The 24767-nt window shown below is 42.8% G+C and overlaps 1 protein-coding gene across 1 annotated transcript in view; it reads left to right on the top strand.

Moving 5' to 3' along the window:
- Positions 1-7905: 7905 nt before the first annotated feature.
- Positions 7906-24767, top strand: part of HECW1 (HECT, C2 and WW domain containing E3 ubiquitin protein ligase 1) — a 258375-nt gene continuing 241513 nt past the window's right edge. Inside the window, exon 1 of the mRNA XM_066322766.1 lies at positions 7906-8097. Within this exon, the coding sequence (XP_066178863.1) occupies positions 8068-8097 (30 nt within the window). The 5' untranslated portion in view covers positions 7906-8067. The remainder of the gene's footprint in view (positions 8098-24767) is intronic.

Below are 24767 nucleotides of genomic sequence, written 5' to 3'. Positions count from 1 at the left end.
TAAAGCTGGCCCTCCGACTCTCTAGCTGAGCGCTGTCATAGTCATGTCATTTGTACTTCAAAGGCAGAGGTGAGGCCAATTATGTGTATGGAGTAGTCATTTCTCAGTATCCAGCAGGTACAGTGACGTGGTGGCATAATTTGAAGTTTGTGAACATGATTTTAGGGGGAGTTGAAGACTAAAAGGATTTGCAATGTCTGTAGAGACCTTCGTAGGGAGATTTCAGAGTTGAAACACTGACAGAAAAGAGAAGCATCTATAAGCAAAGCTTTCATGGTGAGCTAGAAGAACTGGCAGAGCAAGAACAAGAGCAAGATGTGCAAGAGCAGAGCTGGAGGAGCAGGCAGGGCTCAAATAGGGGTGCAAGGTTCAACCATGAGAGCAGGTAGCACCTGTGGTCAGGAGCAGCAGCTAATGCTGTAGGGCCAGCAACAGCTTGGATAAAACCTTGTTATCCTCTTCTGCAGGTGGCAAAGCCCTGGGACCTGCTGACTGCAAACTTGAAAAGGGATTGATAAGCACAGAAGATGAGAAAACCACCTACACCAAGGTGCTAGAGAAAAAAAGGTGTAAGCTATTATAATGCAACTTTGGTTTTGTCTTATTGCTCTCCTTTTTCTCCCATTATTAAAGTAATTTACTGAGAAAATTGATGTAGTGGGGTGGGGATTCAAGCTGATGTTTTATTACTGACCTCTGAAATTCAAACCCGGCATGGCTGATATCAACCAAAGTCTGTCAGAAATGTTGTAGAAGGCTGTGTATAATCTCAGGACATCTGTCCTGAATGATTACAACATATCATAGTAGGTTCTTTTGGCTGCAATTGGAAGAGATATGCTATTTAAGTGAATATCCACTTCTTTTCCCTTTTATTAGTAGGATATATTGACAGATGAGGGAAGACAGCGGCAACTGAAGCCATGCCAGACTTATCTCCACAGCATTTGCATGGGGAGGTGGATCTGACATTACAGAATGACTGAGGGTGGCTTAGAATCTGTGCTTACTATAGCTGTATTAATGTAATTTTGATTTTATAGATTTGTAAAGATAACATAGCTCTTCATGAAATGGAGTGTCCATTCTGTTGGTTGTTTGGACTGTTGAGAAGCATTTTCTGCAAAAACAAACAAACAAACAACCCCAAACAACTCAGAACAAAACAACTGATAGTTATGAAGCACTGTGACAATCAAACAACAAGAGCAGAAAAAAAAAAAAACAACCAAAACATTTAGAAGAGACATATGGCTTACCATGCTGGTTCATTTTTGGTTATCTTTTTCCAGTCCTTCTGCTCTCTCACTATAACCTCTCTCTCAGTCCCTCCTTTATTCCATAAGCCCATCTACCTTCATCTGTTAATTCAGCCCTCTGTTACTACTGAATTGTTTATCAGCCAAATGAATGTGGACAATGAGCTCTTCTATTCATTCCAACCTAGTTAAAACAGGCCTGCTACTCAGTGGTGGGTCAGTGTTGAGAAAAAGGTAAATTAATAACGATTTTTCTGGAAATCTTTGATAGGGAGGCCAAAACAACTGAGCATTTGGCATCTTCAAAAAGATTTCAAGGCCTGGATGCATGCAGGAATAATCTCATCTTCACCACCCTACTGAGTGCACAGTGATTTTTGGCTTAGTGTGCTTTCACAAGGTAAGAGGAATACCCCTGCTTTTCCTGAGCTTGATCCTTTTCCAGTTCAGTCTGCAAGAGATCCTCTGAGATCTGTGAACAGATCCAACAGTCTTAGCTACTCATGAAAAGTGAAAATTCGATTTTTTTCTCCTCCTCGGAAAGCACTTCTTGTGCATATGCTTTTACCTCTCTGTAGTGTACTAGTGGGAGCTGTGGGTCTGATTCCTGTTTAGCTAGTGGAAAATTAACCCAGTAAACAGTGGGTACTCAAGGATCAAGACAAAGCCTCAACAAGAATGTGTGGGACCACCAGATCAGAAATTGAGTGCAGAGCAAAATAGAAGCATCCCCTTTCCACAAGGATTCATTCATCCCTTTTGTATACCCACTCTCATCAAAAGAAAATCTTCTCTGGTTGTGTTCTTACACAATGTTAAGGCATATATCTAAACACATCTATAGTTGCTGGTCAGGAATTTAGCAGTGTCGCCTGTGTGAAAGGTAAACTTGGTGAAATTCATCAAAACTAGTCCTTCTGGAAGAGTACCTTCAAAACCCATTCCTGTAACTAGAGTTTCTCTGTTTGCTCCTTTAGAGGAGGTCTCCATTTGAGATTAAAATGAAATATATGTTAATTAAGCCAAACCACTATGGTGTTGCCTCTCCAGGGATCTCTTGTTCTCTTCTGATTTAAGTATTGTAGTTATGATGTAGGGTCAAGTTTTTCCTAGACAATGAGGCAACTATCCCCCTCTTCTAGCAGGGATGCCTAAGAAGACAACATATATATTCATATATATATATATATATATATATATATATATATATATATATATATATATATATATACACTACTATAATTATATACTAATATATACATATTTTTATATATATATATATATATACACTCCAAGTATATATATATATATATTGTATATATACTCTGAATGTCTAACTTTATGCAATCCATTCAATCTTTAAACTGGTTGAGACCTCTCATATATGTTAGATCAGGAAGTTTCAAATATACTGAGTTCTTTTAATTTTTATGACAGCCAGATAGAGGAGAAGAGATTCTGATTCCCACCCCCACTTCCCTGGTATGAGAGAAGAAGCTGTAATGTGAAATCACTGTTCACTGAGGACATACCAGAAAAGCTACAGGAACACTCATCAAAAAAATTTCATTGGTAGCAGAACAACTTGTAGGCTCAATCTTTGTGTCACTGAACATGCTTTAAGAATTTTTTTTTTATTAAGTAGAGCCTTAGTTGTAAAAATAATTGGTCTTTTAGTAGCATTATCATAGGCTTTATGCAGGAAAAATATGCAATGTGTTTGCCCACGTAGAATAATGTTTCATAATCACTGATTCTCTTCTGTCAGGGATGCTAATATTTAACTTCCTTGTTTTGAAGCTGGTTATCATTTTCTCCAGAAAGAGAATCAAGATAGAGGAAAATGAACTTAACAGGGGCAAATGTCAAACTAGTGTATATCTACATGTAAACATTTAAGTGAAGTGAAACTGCAAAAATAAGGCCATGCAAATGATTGCAGCTGAGAGGCTAGAATTCTTTTGATCAGGTTGGTTAAATACTCCAGGAATTCAGGCCCTCTGTGAAGAGACTTCTCAGTAAACCCCAGGATAAAACAGGGTTGTTTCATAGCATGCTGTCTGCTCCTCTGAGGAAAAATGTTGATAGGTGGTGCAGTCCTGCTAGGACAGAAATCACTTTTATACCTGCCTCATATCATTGTCCAACAGTTATAACCTTTGGTCGTCTGTTTTAGGAGAATATCCATCATGTCCTCCCCAAATGTTCAGATCTGGGCTGCTAGAATGGAAGGAAAGCTACAGAAACTAAGAAAAAGTCAGCTCCTGCCCAAGAGCTGATAAAAAAAAAAGGCATTCTGTTAGGGCCTGAAATCTGAGCACCTACACCAGACAAGGACCTACTGCTACGCATAAGTGTGTCATCCAGCTGAGATATGAGCAATACCATCCATGTAAGCCAAAATACAGTAAAAAACATTAGACATCATCAGCCAAGTGCCTTTTTAAAGGCAGTCTTTGCATGTCAGTAACAGAGTTCTGAGTCTCAACAGAGTGAATAATCCAACATCAGAAGCTACAGAAGACAGGTCTGAGAATATCACTTGAACAAAACGAGCCTAGCATTGAGATATGCTGCCCTGGATCATCTGAGTGACAGTCTCTTTACTGGGGCAAAAATTGTGTTTATTGGTAAAATTTAGTGAATACTAAGTTGCAGAACAAAGATATACCTACATGGTATCTGGCTCAGCTGGAGATGAATCCAGCAGAAAAACTTAGGATATGTCCAAATGTACATGCGAACTGCTAAATTACCCTATTTTGCCAAAGTGGTGGATTCCCACTTATGAATCATCCAGTCTTTATTCAAAAGCCACCCAGAGCCAGTGGGAGGATAATGGCTGTGCTCCTATGTTTGACTGATTCAAGGGGCAATATGAAGTTTAAGCAGCTTGAAGTTACTCTTGGACTTCATACAGCCTTAAGGCAAGAGCACGCTTAGTCAATTATTCAGAAATTGACCATTTCTTCTTTCAGAAAAGCTCTCTTGGGGAAAATTTGAGTCTGTTTGTACCCCTACAAATGCAAGGTATGAGTACACTCCTGAGAGCCTCACTCAATCCTACCATCATCACCCAGATCAGCGCGAGTCTTGAAGAGAAGGACATCAGTGGGGTTTTCTGGGGTTTTTTATTGGCTATAACACAACAACCAACATAGTTGTCTGTTTCTCCAGATCAAGGTGCAAGGTGTACCTGACTTTTTTAAGAATAATAAAAAATTTCTCTTTTTTTTTCCCCACTTATTTGATCAAAGCACTTCTAAATAACTACAAAGTATACTATACCAAGCAGATGTTCCTCTGATACATATCAGGCATGAGCCACCAGAATGAGAGATTTTGGAAATGCAATGGAATCTATCCCGTGCCAGCTCAAGAGTGTGTGTCCATGTAGCTCAGAAGTATTTGGTACAGAAAGACATGATAGCTTCATCTCACTTTTTCCACACCCTCCCCAAGATAAATTTTTCTTGCTATCATTTCCTGCTTTTGTAGGACTACTCTCTGGCTGTCAAAATTGTGCAAAATTTCCTGAAAAACAGACATGCATCTTGGTCACTTGCTGCACAGATCATCTTTATCTTGTACTGCCTGCAGACCTGTCCTGAGGCATGAATAGGGCTTAGCTCATGTCTGAAAAGTCACCAGGACTTGTCAGCAAAGCCTGTGGGACAGCAAAATCTGCTGTTTTGATTAGTCTGTGGGAGGCTGGGGAGTGTATAAAAGGTAGGCACATGAAATTCAGAGGTTTGTTTATTATATACATACGAATATGAACTGCCAAAATACAGTCTAATTTTAAAGCTCCTTATGTATTATGCAACTCTCCCCCTTTTCAGTAAAATGCAAAGTTGCAATGTGAACCACTTTATTTCCAATATGTATAATTTTCATTATTTTGATGAACAGCAGGACAAAATGTCTTCTTCAAGGCCAGATTCATTTTCTGAGGCAATTGTCACATTCATCTTCTGCTCAGTATGTGAATATATATGTCTCCTGGAAGTGGGTATGCATTTTGCCTCTTGATCTTCATTTTGATCTCTAGTTTTACATAAATTCCAGCAGGGGACAATTTTTAACTTCCTTCTCTTATAGGAGATTCAGGATGTTCTTTTCAATCTTAAAGGAAAACCGGGGTGGTAGCTTCTAAAGAGGAAAGCATATGCTCTCTCCTCCTAAAGGGGTTAGGTCCACAGCACATGACAAGGTCTTGTACTTCTTATGTCATGGCCCTGAAATGTATTCGTGGTGGTTCTCACTCCTCATTGCACACCTGTAATGTTAAGCTACCTCTGAAATTCATAATCAAGCTTGAAGTTTGAGCTGCTGGATTTAGACTGTTTTTAGAACATGTGCTTTTATCAGGTTTTCCTGGTTCCATTAATGTAATGTTTTTGATAAAATCAAAATATGGGTCCACTCTTGGAGATGAGAAGCATGTCTCATTTTAATACATGATGTAGAATTACACCAGTAACCCAGAAGAGCAGAAGGAGCTGAGTAAAAGCTCTGAAGGGGCAATGAATCGAGAGTGAGGAGGCTTGTACCAGTTCTCTACCCTGTTCCAGAAAATTACTATGTGAACTTTGGGCAAACTTCACCTTTTCATTCCTCTGACTCTCTCTGACTCTCTCTGACTCTCTCCCTCATCTCTATTTTTTTTTTTCTTTCCTATTTAGACTTGAAAGTGCAAAGGCAAAAGCACATGCCTACTATAGGCAGTTCCAGTGTAAATTGATTTACAGATTTAAAACAAGGAGGAAAATATCCCTTTGGAGGCCTGTAGGATTTTGTCCTCATAGTCCACTGCAATTTATGATCAGTGGATGGCTTTGCTGGATGAGGAAAGCCAGTGTGCTTGCCCAAAATCACCTGAATTTCTCAGACACCTGCAGAAGCATGTCCTGAGGCTCATGTGGCCTTCATGACCTGGTATGCCTTTTGATCTGCCTTGCTCCTGGGGAAAAGCTGGAGCTGCATTTTGATGATGGGCACCCCTTTCTTCCCATTCTCAATGCACAGGGAATTAGCCCACTTCCTGGTATTGTGTGTGGGTAATTCTGACTGTTGGTATATTTCATCTTTCAGTAATGTTACAAAATACCACCCTATTCTTTTCCCCAAATCCAATTTGAATTTTCTTCTGAGGTTTCTGCTTAAAAAGGTTTCTAATTTCTCCTGTTTCACCTCTTTAAGAAAGAAAATGAGATAATCAAGTGGAAAGTAGAGGCCACAACATGTCCGAAAGTATTTTGGAGTGAATTGATAAGCAAATTAAAATAAGTATTTCTTGCACCAATACCAAGCACAGTAAGTGTTAGATCCAAAGAAACTTGTAAGAGAGGAGATTGCAAAGAAGGTTTTAGAAACAAACTCAGCTTCATTTGTGAAGTTACTGGACACGTTTGTGGCTTTTAACAACATATTTTTGCTTTGGGATACAAATCAAGATCCAGAATAGTCTTGGAAAATTGATATATTTAGTTGTGGGTGGGTGTGAACCCGCTCCAACAGGATGGTTTTTAAACAGTGCTATTTAAAAAAAAAACCTTTTATCTAGAAAAATGAGGTGAGGCGGTAAATGGGCCTCTGCAGGATGTTCTGTCTTTTACCTCTGCCAGCTGACGAGAAGAGCTGTTCTTCAGCCCTTTTGGCCAGTGGATGTAGACACAAGTTGCTGCTGGAAGCTGTTGTTCCCTGCAGTCCCCGCAGCTCGTGGTCTGTTTTCAATTAACTGGTTTGCAAGACCTGTGAGAGAAATGAGTGTAGAGCACCTCTGCCCCCATTCTGAACTACATTTTGAAATTTGCTCTTTTCACAGCTGTGGTATTGGGACTCACTTTGTCCAGGGGTTAAAGTCATAAACCCCTGTCCAGGAGGAGAGGCTGGAGATGACGGTGTGAAAGGTGCATGTTCCCTAGATGAGGAGGCAGCTCCTAGAGCAGTAGTGCCGCCCAAGCTGCTATTCAGGTGAGCGAGGAAAAACGCTGTAATGATCCCCCCGCAGGCTCTGGCACTGGAGAGCTGTTAGTGTGAGGGCGACAGCCCCGAATTCAACGGGCAAAGGGGAAAACACGTCGATCTTCATTTCCTCCTCCACGCCCGATGCGTCGTGAGCTGGGTTGTGTACGGTGATGTCCCCGTGGGACCAGCCGAGGAGAGCCGGGATGCTGTGCGGGGGAGGATGGTGTGAGAGGAGCGAGGTGCGGGCTCTGCTGGCGAGGGCAGCGCCGGGCGGGCGGCAGGAGCTCTGAGGGCTGGGCGGCAGGAGCTCTGAGGGCAGGGCGGCAGGAGCTCTGAGGGCAGCGCCGGGCGGGCGGCAGGAGCTCTGAGGGCTGGGCGGCGGGAGCTCTGAGGGCAGCGCCGGGCGGGCGGCAGGAGCTCTGAGGGCAGCGCCGGGCGGGCGGCAGGAGCTCTGAGGGCAGGGCGGCAGGAGCTCTGAGGGCAGCGCCGGGCGGGCGGCAGGAGCTCTGAGGGCTGGGCGGCAGGAGCTCTGAGGGCAGCGCCGGGCGGGCCGCAGGAGCTCTGAGGGCAGGGCCGGGCGGGCGGCGCTGCCGGGCGCCAGCCGCGGCGTGTGGGTGGCTCCAGGGGCCGGTACCCAGCGACAGGCGCGAAGTGGGAGGAGGCTGGCGGGGCGGAGGAAGAGGAGGAGGGAGCGCGGCGGTGTCGCGGGGCGTATCGGCCGGTGCTGGACTATGGTGCGGCTCGGCGGGGGCTGACACGCCGGCTCGGTGCCCGCCCTCCCTTCCTGCCGGCTGACAGGCACGTGTGGGATGTGAGACCTGCCCTCGCTGGGGGGAGCATGAGCTGCGCCCAGGCCGGCATTGTCCAGGTACGAGGGGCTGCTGCGCCCGGCCCCGGCCGAGGGTGGTGGGGCGGGGGCGGGTGGCGTCGGCTCCCAGCGGAGAAGTGCGTGGTGGGATGGGGCTGATAGCGGCCTCGGCTCCGGGAAAGGCTCTTCCTAGGGCGGGCAGCCGCCACCCGGCCGGCGGGATGCGGCGGCGGGTCGTGGGTGTGCGCTGTCACCGTGGCCGGCTGCGCGGTGCCGCCTTTGTGCCTCGCAGGTCCGTGCGGGATGGGGCCCCGGCCGTGCCCGTGGGCGCTGCCCTGGGCGGGGGGCGATGCGCGGGGGTCGCTCTCCGGGAGCTCATCGGGCCCCGGTGGGTTACGGGCTGAGCCGTCGGCCTGTCGGCTGAATTCCGCTAGCGACCGAATAGTGTAGAATTATGATGAGCGACGTGCCGGCGGGGATTGACATCATTTGGGGATGTGGATGCACGCAGGCGGTGATGAAGGGTCCCGTGCCGAATTTTTGGTGGTTACGTCCGTTCCTTGTAAAAGCAGAAGCCCACAGTTTTGGTTCTTGGCTCCCTGACAATGCAGTAAAATTTAAAGCACGAACTGCTTCTCTCCCCCCGGTGCTCTGTTGCTGTAAGCCAATCTTGTGACTTCATATTTTGGTTATTACCTTGTGTTATTATGTAACTGCATTTTTTGGTTAGAAATTAAATAATAAAAAACCCCTTATAAGTATGTTAAAAACATTGCCCTAGCCTGTAGCATTGTCAAATGCTGCGTTTCTCATTTTGCAGTCTGCATAGGTAATGGGTTTGTACTGACACAGGCAGTACAATTCATTTTGTTCTTTCTCTCTAGCATTGTTTCCCGTGTGTTTCTCTGTCGTTGCAGAAGAAATTACTCAGCCTGGGTTTAGAGGATTTTGCATCCTGCTGTTTGGAGCTGCAGTAGTGCTTTTTTTTTTTTTTTTTTTTTTCCCCTGCACTCAGCAGAAGTGCGTAGTGAGACTGTACAACAGTCAGGCTGTGCTCCTGTCCCTCTGTTTACCAGCACCACTGTCACGTTCTGTGGGGCACCTAGTGCTGTCTGAACAGGGCATCAGTTAGGGACAGGGTGCTGCTGTGCCAGTGGTGGCACATAGCAGGTGGTCAGCTATGCCTTTCTGATTAGTGCTCATGTGAGGATTGCAGTTATTACAGTAATTCATTTTGGCTCGGGGATTCATTTTGAAAATTTGGATTTTCCACTAAGAAGGGATTATCATTTCTCTGTGTAGTAAGTGTGTTTTGTGGAGAAGTGGAGTACGGTATGTATCCTGGCTGCTCTCTCTTCTTTCCCTTCTGTCTTTCTGTGAAGTGCACACCCAGTTTGGACAACACAGGTGCAATGTTGATTTTCATGCTGGAACCAGAAGTAAAAGATGTAAAAGGCTTAGTCAGCCCACACTACCACACTACTCATCCTGTCAGTGCAGTCTCAGTCTAGTACAGGGGAAAATGTGTTCTTGTGTGTTCTTATAGAGGAAATGTGGGGTCTGTTTACTTGTTTTGTTTCAGGAGGGTGAGCAGGGAGTTAGCTCAGAACAGAGGGTGGTTGGTCAGATGGCCAGCATTTGTAAGCAGCGAGCAGCATGTGAGTTAAGGGTGCATGGTATGTTTTGTCACTTGTGCGATAGTATCCTTGATGTGTTTCTGACTTAATGTGATCTGAGCTTTGGACTCCTAAACTTTTAGTATCAGTCAGCTTACTCATTTGAAACCAGAGCAGGCCAGAGCATGAACTGATCCACTCAGTGACTTTATCAGGAGCTATCAGTATCTGAATGTGATGGTGATTTATTTGAAAGCAAGCTGTATACACATGCTCAGAACATCTCAAAGAATTCATCCCAAATCCATATGCTCAGTATTTTAAGTGCATTTCTAATAAACAATCTGGTCCTTACTGTTTTCCAAAAAATAACTGGCTAAGACTTGTTACTAAAGTGCATTTTTTTGGTGGCTTTGTGTTTCACGTACATGGCATGCAATCTCGCATCCTTTGCCATTGTGAGATAATCCCTGTGAAGCTTCGTGGAGTTTTGCACGTGCTGTGTTGGATGCTAAGTAGCGTTCATTCAAGGTAGTATTAAATCCTTCTCCTTGTCTCCTTTTGAATAGTCTTCTTACAAACAGTGCAGTGACTTGGAAAAATAGTGAAAGCGAAATTTAGCTTATTAGCTGCCTTTTGAAATACTGCAAAAGATGCGGCCGTGGTATTGTGGGTAGCGTTCAAGTTATGAGAGTGATGGTGTTGGGCCATCAACATCAGCTGTTGGGCCAGGAGCTGCTCTAACAGTGAGGATAGGTTGCCTGTGTTTTAAAGCTGTTGGATCTGCCTTGTGGATGCAGGCATTAAGGCTGCCCCTCTGGTTCCACCTCTGAAAGATGCTTGTGAAAAATACCCAGCAAAACAGCCTTACCATTTCTACACCAGTTGCAAAGTTCAAACAGAAGGGCTTTTAGTAACTAAAAAAAAGCAATTATTCAAAAAATCTTAGTTTCCGATAATAGATTTTGCTAGAGAATGTGGCTTGTCTTCATTATAACTTTTGATCTTCCTAAATATCTCTGTGGTCCTATGTCTTTCCCTATGTAGTTTCCTCCAAGGTTAAGGATACCCACAAAGCCTGGCTTCACCATGTATGTATCATAGTCTTTGTGGGCCTCTAGAGACCGGGAGGAGAACTTAAGCTTTAAACAAGTACTCTGGCTCCAGTTCTGTAGACGGGGTGCTTGCCAGCCTAAGCCAAAGTTACGCCTTTGTGCAGAGTGCCCCAAACAGTTCAGCTGGGCATCGATATGTACATGTAGCTTACATGAGCAGATCATGCCTGCAGCTGCCACAGCTTTCCAGCAGATCCAGCTATGAACCATCATTGCACTGGGGGTCAGCATCACCTCAGATGCTCCCTTGCCTCCAGTGGCACCTGTGCTGCTGGGAATGTTGCTGTAGCGTTGGCCGTTGCCCTCAGATTGGCTTGCAGTAGCTGGAGGATGATCCTGCCCATACGGGTTTGTGTATCTGCCTATTAGCAGGAAAAGGAATTGTGACGCCCCCTTTTCTTCAAGATGTCTGTTGTTTGTTTACACTCAGTGGCTTTCTCGGTTTTGGCAATAAGGAGATGAGTCAGTTTTGCTTCTGTTTAAGTCTTTTTTTACCCATTTCTCCTGTATCATTTCATGTGCTGTTGTCATTCTGCAGTGGCTGAATGGCAAACACTGCAGGCTCAATTCCTTAGAAGTGTATTTCTATTGGCCTTAGATATCATGACCATTAATTCTAATAAAGCTTAAAATAGAGTAGATCTTATGTGCTTATGTATTTGTCCTAAAACACAGCAGTACTTTGTTTTTTACAGGAATCTCGGAAGGGTGGGGGTCATGCAACTCAGAAAAAAATAGAAGTGCAGCCTGTAGCAAAGGGCAAGATGAGATGCCTCCTACTTTAGTTAATTTTTTTTTTTCCAGCTGAGATTTGAGGCCAGCAAGATGCTTAGAATTAATTAAGACGAAATGGCAAGGTTCTTTGATGCAGGGAGCCCAGAGTCATTTTCCTTACAGTTAATGAATGGTGGCTAGGTAGCTGTGTGGGCTTGTGAGTCAGTCTTGGCCTTTTTTGATCAGCTATGTGTGGCTAGGGTATCCTATCGTTAACTCTGAAGTAGGAAGTTTAGGTTCTTTGGGCGGGGCTCCTTAGGAGGTGCTGGGGCTGTACTTTGGCAAGATGGTGTCCTCAATCTCAGATGTTTGTGGAAAATGGACCAGAAAGACTAGTCCAAACTACAGATGAAATGAACGGTTGTCCCAGGCAGCAGACTGGTGGGGCCAAGTGACTGGCCATGGACTGCTTTTAATTTTGCAATAGCGGGCGAGCTGGGTTGAAGCAGAGCAGCAACTGAACCTGAAGTGGGGTTCCTTTGCTGCAGTAGCTGTTGCAGCTCCCATTTGTCCTCTCCCTCCAATGGTGGCAGCAACAGAAACCACTGTCAGCTCCTCAGGACTCTCCTTCCCCCAGCTTTCCACTTACAATCTCACCCTCCTTTTCTATGAGTTCAAACAGCCTTAGCTTGATCCCAGCTCCTCATCCTTTTGTCCAGAACATTGCCTCTAATGCAGATAAACTGTGAGATGGCTTGGGAGCTGGGGTGGAGTGATATGACAAGCCATTTTTTTTGAGATTTTAAAACAGGGGGAAGCCCTGGTGCTTGTGTTTGAAATATCAAAGTCGGTGATCAGCGCCGTGTTCCCCAGGGAATCTCTGTGCTCCATTGTATTGCAAAGCTCTCTGAGGACACAGCAGTGCAGGCAGCGTTCATTCCCTTGCTGCAGAGCAGAAGGTCTGTGGGAGAGAACGTGTGCACAGCAGCCAGGAAGCCTATTATTGAGACCAACGCTGAGGTTTCATTTTATGCATTTAGCAAAACAGGCTCACTCTTTCACACTTTCCAGATATTTTTATATTTCTCTGCAAATGCTTGTAGAACACCAACATTTATTTGGTTTCAAGCCTCAATTAAAATTCCCAACCAATGTCTGGAGGCAAAATCAAAAAAGGCAAGTATTTCTCCCAGAATCAAAATCCATTTAAATTGAGAGTTGTTAAGCCACTAAATAGCAGTGGAGTATAGAATATCTCTTGGACTGAATCACTTATGTTTAAAATGGAGCATGCTCTAAAAATAAATGGCTAATTACTTCAATGTAGTCAATATGGATTTTAAAGTTGACTGATAGAGTGATTTGTCATCTGTCTCCATAGCAGGAGTCATCTGGGAAGTCTGTGATGTTAAAAGCATTTGTTTCTATTAGGACCTTTTAAAGTTGTTTTGTTAATGGACTCTTGAACACCAGGACCGAAATATGTCATGTGGTATAATTAGTTTTTCCATTTCATAGGAAAAATGTGTGCCATGTGAACCTTCAATCACCAAATCAGGTTCCTCAGGTTCTGAAATGTGTGGCTCAGCACACAGGCCTGGTTTTCCTAAAGGAAGCAGGAGCCTGCTGTACTTTTGGTGCCAACAAAATGCTTTCACACATCTCCATGTAAAATTTAGGATCATGTCCTGCAAGCTGGGGAAGATCCGATGTTGTGCTACTCACTACATACAGAGAGGAGGATTGGTTAGGAATAACTCTCTGAAACATATGTAAGCAAAAGAGGTGGAACAGGAACTTTGTCTGCTTTTCCCAAGGCTAGAAGGAGAGCAAGGGGTGGGGGGCGGGGAATTCTTGATGAGATGGTCAAGCAAGTTATTATTTACTGTGTGCTGGTGAAATGCCAGAGCGTTGGTTGTATAGAGCAGAGATGGGTCAAGGAGCTGCTCTCCGGATCTTAGGAGTTGCCCTGACTTTTCTTCCTCCCCAAAACAAACTGTCCTGCCAACATCTGTCTCTTTGGCAGCATGTACATTATGTCTTGTACAGAGTTTGCTAACCTAGGTAAGAAGCCATGAAGCTGGGGATAATCTAGCTTTGCATGTGAACTGTATGCCTGTTTTAAAGCACCTCCTGAACTATCTGAACTGCAGTCCTTCCAGCTGGATGAAACAACTCAGGTGTGTGGGGTTACCTGTCTGGGCATCTGGGCACTCTTACAAGTGCTTGACAAACTATTGGATGAATGTGATCATCTGATGTCCCAAGATGGGAAACTTGCTGCTTTTCTCTTGAAATCTGGGCCCTTTTGCGACTGATATTGTCATTAAAGTAGGAGATACTGTCCTATTCCAAGGTCTTAATGCAGCCTCAGGAAAATTTAAATTTAGAGTTCACATTTTAATGCACATTTTAATCCATCAAGTATTGAGTTATTTGTCAATTGTCTTTAATGATGTGTTTAAAAAAGCTATGTGACAGCCTAGGATTTTTAATTAAATATATATATATATGCTTTTCTTCAGTTAGGTATGTTTTGTGTGTGACTGCGTGGTTGCCTTAAGAAGACAAAGAAAATACCAGATTTACACTCTGAAGGTCCATCTTGATTTAAATTGCAAAGTTTAGTTGCCACATGCTTAACCCTCAAAAAGTGGGGGTAAAGGAGATGAAAAGTGGAGTAAGGAGATGAAATATTTAATCTCCGAGTCAGAACATATGTTTCCAAGATGATGCTGTCTGAGGCTCATGAAATGCCCAGTAGCTGTTAAGTTGTCTCCTATCCTTGCTTATGGCCCGTGAAAGCTGTGTAGAGATAAGGAATAAGGTCTTTCAGTGAACTCTTTAACTTGCCTAATTCGACTACACCATGCTCTCAAGGGGTAGCCGACATGAGGTCACGATTCAGAAACATTACATACGTAGCCCGAGTCACAGACAAGCCACAATGATGAGATAGAGTGGTATTGAGTTTGATTTAAGAATGAGCAGTGCTCCTTCTAAAGTTACTTGGATTTTTTCTTGATGAAAGGCAGTGCTCCAAGGCTTCTGGTGATTTTTTTTTTTTTTAACAGAACTGAGTGTCATAGGGAAACTAGCTGTGTCCTTTGCCAGCGTGAAGCACTGACATTTCTTTCTCATTACTCAAACAGCAGGCTAAAGCAGAAACAGCCATGGAAGTTACTGCCCAGACAAGGTATTAAGGACTAATGAACTGAACTGTATTTTCTCCTCCACTTCTTAGGCTAGAAAATTATTTCAGTAGAGAAACACATGGTCTTGTGGTAGAACCTTTTCCAAGAGCAAACACTTTGGTGGTTTATAAGAGTCAGGCTATTTGATTTACTTTCCTTTTTGTTTTCACTTCTTAATGTTCCTTAAGTATTTTGCTTTGTGTGTGAAATTACCCAGTTTTTATGTGAACAAAGCTCCCATTAAAAAATAAGATTTCTCACCTCACTAAAGGCAGCAGTTCTTACGTTGGTCAGGAAGCTGCATCCTGGTGTAGAACACATCCCACTCTTGAAATTTGACTTTGCCTTATTCTTTCATGTTCCTCAGAACTGTCACTCTCGAAATGTCCTCTTTGCAGATTTTCTTGCATTTGTGTTTTCATTCTCTTTGATAGTCTGTTCTCCGCCTTCAGTCTTCCCCTTGCTCAAGAACCAAGTGATTCCAAAGTACTGTTCTTTGCAATGCAGTTTGCTGCACAGATAGCATTGGTCATGCAATTTTATCTTTCAAACAATTAAAACATGTTTAATAACTTACACTACTTCTCCATACCCAATAACATAATGTAGGCTAAAAGCTTCAATATGTGTATTTGAGCAATTATATTAGGGTATTTTATTAAAAACATGTATCACCTAATTGTTAGTCTCTGAGTCCTTAAATATTGCTCTCTTTCGCATGGTGCAGAGAGGGTACTTGCTTATCATTAAGTGCTTTGGGCAATTTGCAAGTTAGGTTTTATTGTTGCTGGGCAGGAAATGAAAAAGTTTGGGATGTGGGAACAAAAACACAAGCAAGAAATGCAGCAGAAGTGTAGCGAATGTGTGGTAAAGTGTTCTGACTGCCTCTGTGTGTTCAGCTTGCCAATTGAGTTACTGAGGTTTGTCTCGAGGTGGATTCTGCAGTAGGGTGGAAGAAGACAGCATCTTCTAGAAAAGGAATCTAAGGAGCAGCTGCTTGACTTGCTTGTTGGAGCCACATGGTAATTTTTTTTGATGTGTCAGCTGTATTGTCTTATCTATCTTGGAAGATCATCAGAAGCCCAGGGAAGTTGCTGCAGAACTTCTAGAAAGAGGCAGGCTACCCTCATGCCCCTTTTCCCTTTTCCCTTTTCCCTTTTCCCTTTTCCCTTTTCCCTTTTCCCTTTTCCCTTTTCCCTTTTCCCTTTTCCCTTTTCCCTTTTCCCTTTTCCCTTTTCCCTTTTCCCTTTTCCCTTTTCCCTTTTCCCTTTTCCCTTTTCCCTTTTCCCTTTTCCCTTTTCCCTGTCTGCAAAGGTGACTTTTTAAAGTTTGGGATAGGGGTACTGGCTCAGACCAGGCTCCCTGCAGGCATGTTTCAACCCTGCACCATCACCATATTTCAAAAAAGCCCTAAAAAAATGTCTAAGGCACTGGGTGGAAATGAGTAACAACTTCCCAAAAAATAGTAGGAAAGAAGTTGCTTGATTACAGCAAAAGAATGATATAGGGCTGCGGGGGAGCAGTTGTATGTTTAAACCTCTGTTTGGAGTGGGAATAGAAATGTTTCTGGTAGAGCCTCTGCTTCTGTAAAATATCTTGGTTGCCTAGTTATATAAGGCAACCTTGGTTGCCTGATCATATAAGAATGATTTTCTAATGGTTATAAAATGTGGATTTTGTGCGCATGTGTATGAATTATTTGTTGAGAAAATATGATTATGAGGTTTGGTCTTCAAGTTAAATGTATGCCTGGTTTGACCTATTTTTTCCCAACCTAATTCTGCCAGCGCTGTGTGTGCACGCATGATGTTTCCTGCCGAGGGAGTCCCGCTGACCTTAGAGAGACAAGGCACCTTAGGAAAGCTGGTGCGTAAGTGGTGGTAGTAGGCTCAGGATTTGCATGAGATAGGCTGTCAAGCTGGCTCAGCAAGGGGAAAATGTGGAATAGGGTGTTTGAGGAGGAGTCTAATTTAACACTGAATTATCTGGCAGCTCAGGAAGGGTCATAGTGACCTTCTCACAATTGATCTGAGAGATGGACAAGAGATCAGTCTGCTTGATGGCCTTCTAATAACTCACTGAAAACTCAGTTCATCTGCTTTAGCTACCTGAACCAAAAAGGATATAAATGCAACTTTGCTAATCCAAATACTCCTTGTGGGACCACAAGAGGGGACATTCACATGCTGAAATAAAAAGTGATAAGAGGGCCTTAAGCAAATGAAGATCTAAGCTGCTAAGTGTACATGGCATACCGTGAGCTTACTAGCTTATATCCAGGACACTATAGCCTTGTTTCGTGCAGTGCTGCACCAAAAAGAGAGGCATGACAAATTATTTTGGGTTGGCTATGTGCGACTGGTTTATGTGCAGCGCTCTGCTGTCCCCAGGGCTTTTACTCCCTGTGTAGTGAAGGCAAAAGTAGCTCGCTGTATCTCTGCCCCCTCAGTGTCATTGTGCCCTGGATTAAGTGCAAAATTGGTTAACAGTGCCTGAAGGGAGGCAGGTCCTCAAAAGCAGGAACTCCAGTACTGGGGTGTTGGGAAAGGTGTGGTGTTCAGGGAGGAGCTGCCCTCCCCAGGCAGGGTGTTGCTATTTCTCTTGTACCTGGTTTAGGTGTAGGACCTGGATCTGTGACTTTCCTGGAATGTGTCCAAACAGGCAGGGAGCTTCTCTAAGTGTGTGAGAGTATGGGACATGCTTTACATACATCTGGCCAAAGTTGTTATGTTATTCATGGGAGATTTGAAGATTCATTGACCTAGAGAGCAAGAGGGAGCATAATTCTGCTTTAATGGGCAGAGGGGGAGTTGATGCGTGCCAACCAAGAGCTGGTTCCAGTGTTTAATACGCAGAGTAGCACGTGGGTTGTCAAGACTGGTGTTTCTGCAATTCTCAGGAGCAGACCACAAGGTTCCTGAATTCTCTTATGCTGAGAGCAGGACTAAGTAGCAGTGAGTATCATTTTCAACTTCAATGCCTAAATTTTGTGTAAGCCCCATTCTTTTGATCATCTATGTTCAGTCTTAGTCTTCTGAACTGTTTTTATTCATGTCTCAGTGATACATCCAGTGGGAATTTGCATGTTCATTTGGCTTGTTTTATGCAGTAGGTTTTTTTTCAGTGGAATCCTTGTGCTAATGGTGAATATGAAAGCTTTCAAATATGAATTCCCATGTAATAGAATACTGATGTAATTCAGTCAGAGCTTTGATAAGCTGCATATCATATGTGGTAACCTCAGAGGGCCTTGGATCAGAGCCTAGAAAGTTGTTGGTCTCACCTCTGAGTTTGAGTGAGAAGATGAAGGTGAGAGATTACTGAGAAATGTTTTCTGGGTGCACCATTCAGCCAAACCCATTGTCTTTCCATGAACTCTTTCCTTGGTTCTCTATTTGTGTATTCTAATAGATGGTAGAGTGGGAGGGAGACTTTGTAGTTGCAGAGGTCTCAGTTTGACTTCATGCCAATTGAGGATTTCTCGTTAGAGGGACATAGTTAAAACTGCAGTTGATGATGAGTGAATAGAAAAAGTTTGCTCCTTCTAGGAGCTTTTAAGGGTTGGTTTTGTGGGTTTTTTTTTTTTTTTTTTTTTTTTTTTTTTTTTTTTTTTTTTGTTTGTTTGTTTGTTTGCTTGTTTCCCCCCACACATATTTTTTAAAGGAAGCAGGAGGTGAAAAACTTTTTCAGCCTAACTCACCAGGCAAATTCTGCATCTGCTGGAGGTAGCAAGTCTTATGCATAATGAACCATTTTTATGTAGTTGCTGTGGAGGAAAAAAATAATCCTGTTTTAAAGCAGAGAGGGCTGGCATTGAGAAGACTTTTTCAGAGACTGCTAACCAATTCTAATGTTCCTCCTCTTGGTGTAGTTCACGTCCCTGCAGTGCTGTCCTGCTGGGCTTGCCCAGCTTCAAATGTGGTTCAGGAGCTTGGACTAGCCCTTGTCAGCCCTGCCGAATGCTGAGTCACAGGGAAGAGGTGGAGATTCAAGTAGTACTCAGATCTGTGGAGAACTGGTGGATTATTTGCTGGAAACTAGAGACCCCCACAAAGCACAAGCAAGTCATGAGTTGTTAAACAAGATTGGTGATATAATTATGGTGCTCATTTTCTGCTAGATAGCTGCTTGAATAAAGAGCTGAATTTGTCACCATATGAGCTACCCTGAGGCTATCAAGCCTCTTAAATGCCCCCATCCCCAAAAAACTCTGTGTATTTTTATTTGCAGGTATTTTTGGGGAATATATGTCATTTATGTGTAGACATTGCATCACCCTTGTTTTGATCACTCCTTTTTTTGGAGTCTCTCACTCCCAGTGAAGACAGGTGACCTGGCAGGAGCAAATCCAATACACTGTGGATATACAGTATAATTATCTTCTTGAAGTAGTTCTGGAACATGCATGTGTGGGAGGAGGGGAGGCATATTAAGTAGGGAAGCTGCATGAAAATTTGCCAGTGGAACAGTTATCTGTCAAAAAAAATGCTGTTTTAAACAGAATCAAAATGTTCCTAATGAAAATGTGTTTGTACTGCAGCTGGCAACTGTTCAGAGGATCTGGAGCCCTGCAGCCTTGTTTAATGATCAGTTCCAGATCCAAATGATCTTGGGAAAGATCAGACATGGAGGTGTGGCAAGGTGGTAGTTGTTATGTTTCAGCTGTTAGGAAAACTTCAAAATGCTTAGATTTCCCACTGTGCAGAGAATGAGACTTGACCTACTCTGCCATTTCTTAATACAGACCTTTCTTAAAAACTATCTCCCATCTCCAGCTCACATCATTAAAGCGCTCTACTATTGTATTTTCTTCATGGAAGCCTGGGGCCCATCTCTCTGCTTGTACCAAGTTCATTTAAGTCAGTGATCTTGCAGTAGGGATGCATTTGGCCCATGAAGTCTTAAAATAACTGTGGAAATATTCACTGCATATTTATGCGGGACAGAGACCACACAGATTTCCCAGTCTGCAGTTTTCTAATGCTTGTGCACTGGAAAACAAAAACACATCAGGGAGGAAACTCATCCCCAAAACATACGCAGTTGCTTTTTGGCTTGACAAGATCACCTTGAACAGGATCCCTGTTCCAAATTTTCCCAGTTTAGATTCAAATGTTATGATAGTGAGTTTCTCTTTTTTTTTCCCTTCTGACACTGCTAGGAGCAATTTTTTTTTCTTCTCATATCTCTACTTCCTTCCACCTCACAAACACCTTTTTTATAGCTGTTTGAGTCTGTGTTTGGGCTGTCAAGCATCTGGTACAAACTAAGTATAGTGCTACTGTTTGGGCTCTCCTGGTTTCAGTGGTATTGGAACCTTCTTATTTTTGTTTGCAAAATGGCCTGTATTTGACACAGTGGGGCTGTCTGGTATACCAAAGGCAAACTCTCTCGCCAGATTGTTTGAAAGTGGTTCTTATCGAGGAGACAAATAACCAATTTTGGCTTCACTTGTCTTGTGGCAGTCAAACCAGTCAGTGCAATGGACAAAAAAATGATAGCTGTAATTAAAGTCTTACACTTTTGTGGTGATTTGTCTTATTCCTTCTGAGACTTTCACTCTTTGCTTTGTGGGTTGCTCTGGTATGTTGAAGACCATCCTCCAGCTGTTTAGTCTGGCAAAACATGAATGTGGAGAAGGCATTTCTTTAGTGTGACAGTGCATTTGTTTGACAGCTGAGCAGTTCCTTGTTCAGAGCATGCTGCTCAACAACAGCAGTTTGTCATCTCCTGAAGATGAAGAAAGAGACAGTTAATGGATTTTTTAAAATATCCTGAGATTATTTTCAATTCCATTTAGTTAACAGATTTCTTGTGCTTGTTTGCTAGCACTTGCCTTGCATCTTGTGTGTACAATTCCCCCGGCCTGGCACCTCTTCTGCTGGATGGCAGATTGGAAGGTGCATCTCTGCTGTGCCACTGGTTCCATGGTCAAGGTACTCATACAGGAGTAAGAGCTAGTCTTGAAGTGCACTATTAGCTGGACAGAACTTGGAGGTGTCAGACTTTTAGTCTGTTTACAGATGGAGCAAAAACAAATTAGCAGAAGCTTTATCACTATGCTTAGTCTTTTTCTAGGCTGAGTACAGATAGGCAAGTATATATGTAGAAAAAATATTTTGAAAATTTTTTCCCTTTCCTTAGAGATGTTCTGCTGTCCATGGACAAAAATGCAGTCTTTCAGAGATCCTTGTCATGCTCTGCCACAAATACTTAGCCAATTTCAGTTCATTGACCCGAAATTTTCAGGTAGTAAATGCACTTCTATTAGGGATGTGATCTCCCATAGGAGTGTTATGTCAGATTTCCCATTCAGTTATCTATGTAGCCTGCATTCTTCAGGCCTCACAGTTGTTTGGGGCTTTTTTTCTTTCTTCATCAATTTTTTTTTTTCCTTAAAGGGAATTTTCTGTATTTCAGTCTGTGCCCATTGCCTCTGGTCCTATCACTGGTCACCACTGGTCACCTTGCTCAGTCTGCCTCACTCCATCCCACAAGCAATTTATGCACATTGATAAGATCTCCTTTAAGCCTTTTCTTCTTCGGGCTAAATAATCCCAGTGCATCCTTCTGCTTCTCTGGCCACTCTTTTCTGCATGTTAGTCATTCGCTTGGGTCAAGACATGTATTTATGTGCCTGCATGGAGAGCTGTATCAGGGAAGTGACCCGGGTTAGAAGTAGCCAGTTATTTTATGCTGTGTGCTTTTAACCCACAGTGAGGTCTGCTTGGGTATGCTGTGAAGTCTTACGACAATGCAAGTAAACACCCAGCAAAGACTAGAAATAAGAAGTGGGAGGAAGGCAAGGTGTTTCTCTTTGTGAAAGTGTCAGTTTTAGCTGACTTAAAGTGTTTGTGACAGTCGTCATCTGGGTGGACTGTGAACAGATGTGAAGGCCTAAGGGTAAAAATCTTTGGTCTAGGCTTACTAAAGCAATGGACATGGTGTTTTGCAGGTGTTTTTGTCTGCTGTGAAAAAAAAAAAATCTATATTCTTTCTTTAACCTTACCCCAATCATTTGCTACTCAGAAACGTTTTCAACTGCATGTGTTTCTGTGGATTTATTACCTTTCAACAGAGCTCTGCTCCATGAAATCTCCTTTGCTTTCCTTTGAACCTATCTGTACCTCCATTGTATTTGAAAATTAATTTCACGGCTCAACTAGCTGTTGCATTAAGAATCACTTCCTTTAGGATGTTGTGAACCTGATTCCTACTGCTTTCTCTTGATGACCAGTCTCTCCCGCCTCTCCCCTCCCAGGAGCATGTGAACCTCATATCTTCCCTCAGCTGTCTTTTATCCTTCCCTGAATCTTCTCTTAATCTTATTCTCTGCCTTCATCTTTGGTACCTGCATACCATTGTGCTCCTAGTTTGTCACCATTATACTGTGCACTCCTATTTTTTGGATACTCCTTTTGCATTAAATCCCAGACTGTCTTCTAAATCCAACCCCCGTAATGCACAGCTTTGCATCTTTTATTGTAGCTCTGGGTATCTTGAGGGGTCCTATTCCACAGCTGTCTCATTTGGATACAATCCAGTTTCTCATATGTGACCCCTTTCTCTCCCTTGTCTCCTTCCACCACCAATATTTTGGTCAGCAACTTAGTTGTAGTATTTGATTTTTATTTTTTTTTAATTAGACCAAATTTACCTCTGTTCTTGAATTATTGTGGAATGTAATTTTCTGTTTATCTTTTGACAAAAATCTTTGTCTATGATTTGGTAATTTTTCTCCTTTTATATGGTAATCTTAATGTCATAAGCTTTCTGCAAGTTAAAACTCTGCTGTAAGGGCATTTTTCTCCTCTGTTCCATTTTATTTGAATACCAAGTTTGGTGGGGTTTCTTTTTGTTTGGTGAGGGTTTGTTTGTTTGTTTGTTTTTGGGGGTTGTGGTTGTTTTGTTTTGTTTTAATACATGTTCTTGTGCCCTCTGCCTCTTCTTTTGCTAGATAATTAACATGACTGAAGTACTTTGTTTTTGTACCATTATCTGGCAACTCACTTCAAGCTGCTTTCTCTACTCATTGAGCCAGTGGTAAGAGACTGCCTGAGTAGTTTGTTACTTTGTTCCTTCAGATCCTTCCCTTTGCTGCTACAAAATGTCCATTGCAATAATATCTGTGAACCACTGCTACATGTTTATCTTGTCTGGTGATGTTATAGGGATTTGGGTGTATAGGGATGATTGCCTCCCTGCTCAGTGCTATCTACACCTTGTGTTTCACAGAATTGTATTTGATAGTGGCTATTTGTGAGTCAGTCGCTTCTGACATTTTCGGCTTTGCCTTATTAGTAGGTAAAATATTTAAATCTTCCAAAATGCAGAAGATCTCAAGTTCTGCTCGGAATTTTGATGCACAAGTTGATTATTGGGATCGTTGTGGCTCTTAGAGGCTACTGGAGATTCCTGTTGATGTTGGTGGCAGTTCTGGGGATCTTTCTCCATTGCTGTATTAAATATATCTCACTTTACTTTAGCTGTCTAGAGTTGAGCCCTTTTGTGCCAATGGAATAACTGGGTTCTTTGTAGTGGGGAGAGGGGCTTGGGATGAACCATTCTCTATTTTAAGATAAGTTGCAATTTTCTGTGTGTCTCTCTCAAGGAAGCCTCAATGCAAATTTAAGCAAAACAGCTAGAGCCGGATGATATAAATCTCACCTCACATCTACTATAGGGTTGTTTGTGTCAATACAAGACCAGAATTTCTGGTCAGTATTTCTGTGGTAGTTCATATTAGCATTTCCTTGAAGTATATGTTGCGCACATTGTTTGTGTCTCTCTCCCTGGAGAGTTTAGCTTTGCTTTAACAGAGGGGCTGAATGTCATTATGTTCAGTGCAAGGTGTCACAAGCAGTAATGGTTGATTCATAATCAACTGCACAAAACTGTGTAGAGCAATGTACTTCTGGAAAGTGCAAAGAGTAATTGCATATCCAGGCAATAATTCTGTCTACAAGTGTTGAAAACTCAGGAGTTGGACTCCCTGCCAGTGTAGGAATTTTCAAGGCTTTTGATGTGGAGTCTTTCTCCTGTGAGATCAGGGTGCTTACAGGGTTCAAGACTTTCAGTGTGTGTAGGTTGGAGTTGTACTGCTGGAAAGCTGAGATTTTTTTTCCTTGACCCTGTGGCTACAGATACTACAAACGCTAGGAAAAGCCTTGGCTTTAATTAAATTCCCAAAAGTGCTGCTCTCACTAGAAGGCAGTTGGATTTTGGGGTCTTTCTGCACAGTTGCAAACAAACTCTGCAAGTTTGAGATAGCAAGAAACTACAGGGTTTTTTGTATTTATTTGGGGTTGTTTTGACTTGACTTGGCTATGCTTCACTTTTTCCCTTATATTCTCCCTAGCCTTGTTATATGGCCTTTCACATGTTGTTTATGTAACGAATGTGAATGTTACTGGCTTAAAAAGAAAAATCCTGTCATCTCTGGGGGTTAATCAATGGAGAAACTTTCTACCCCATAAAAGCAGGGTGACACTGTCTCTATTCTGAAATATTAAACAATCAAAGGGAAGTAATACTTTGTGATGATGCCTCAGGGAAGATTTAATTAAGGAAATGAAATTGCATCGAGTGACCCATTGTGGACTGCCAAAAAGACAACAGATAAGGGAGACATTTGCTAGGAGTATGTGCCCATTGGTAGGAGCTTGTGTAGTGTAGCAGGCCTGTGAGATATGAAGCACAACAAAGTGTCTGAAAGTAGTATTTAACTACTTAATTGATGAAGGTCAGCACTGCAGGGGGGCACATCGAGTCTGTGGAGTGGTTCTGGGAATCGGGGCTGGTTGAGGCATGTGGCCACGTGTGTCTCTGCTACACCTCACATAGACTTCATATTAATGAGTTGCGTACAGTTCAGAGATACCATTTCTAACTATACTGGCTAAAAGAGAGCAGGGCATCAGCCATGCCTCAGCCTCCTGTGGAGTTGTGCCTGCAGGATAGTAGGTAAGTTCATGAGGCTTCAGCTGACTCATGTTACTTTAAATCAATGTGGTTAATTTTTCATGTGTGCTGGCCACAAGTGGTTCAGCACTAGCTGAGCCCTGGAGATGGAAGGGCAGTGAACTGGTTGG

The sequence above is a fragment of the Sylvia atricapilla genome, chromosome 1, assembly GCF_009819655.1.
Source record: "Sylvia atricapilla isolate bSylAtr1 chromosome 1, bSylAtr1.pri, whole genome shotgun sequence".
Taxonomy (NCBI): Eukaryota; Metazoa; Chordata; class Aves; order Passeriformes; family Sylviidae; genus Sylvia; species Sylvia atricapilla.
Note: the sequence above shows the minus strand (reverse complement) of the source record. Positions and strands in the feature narration are given on the sequence as shown.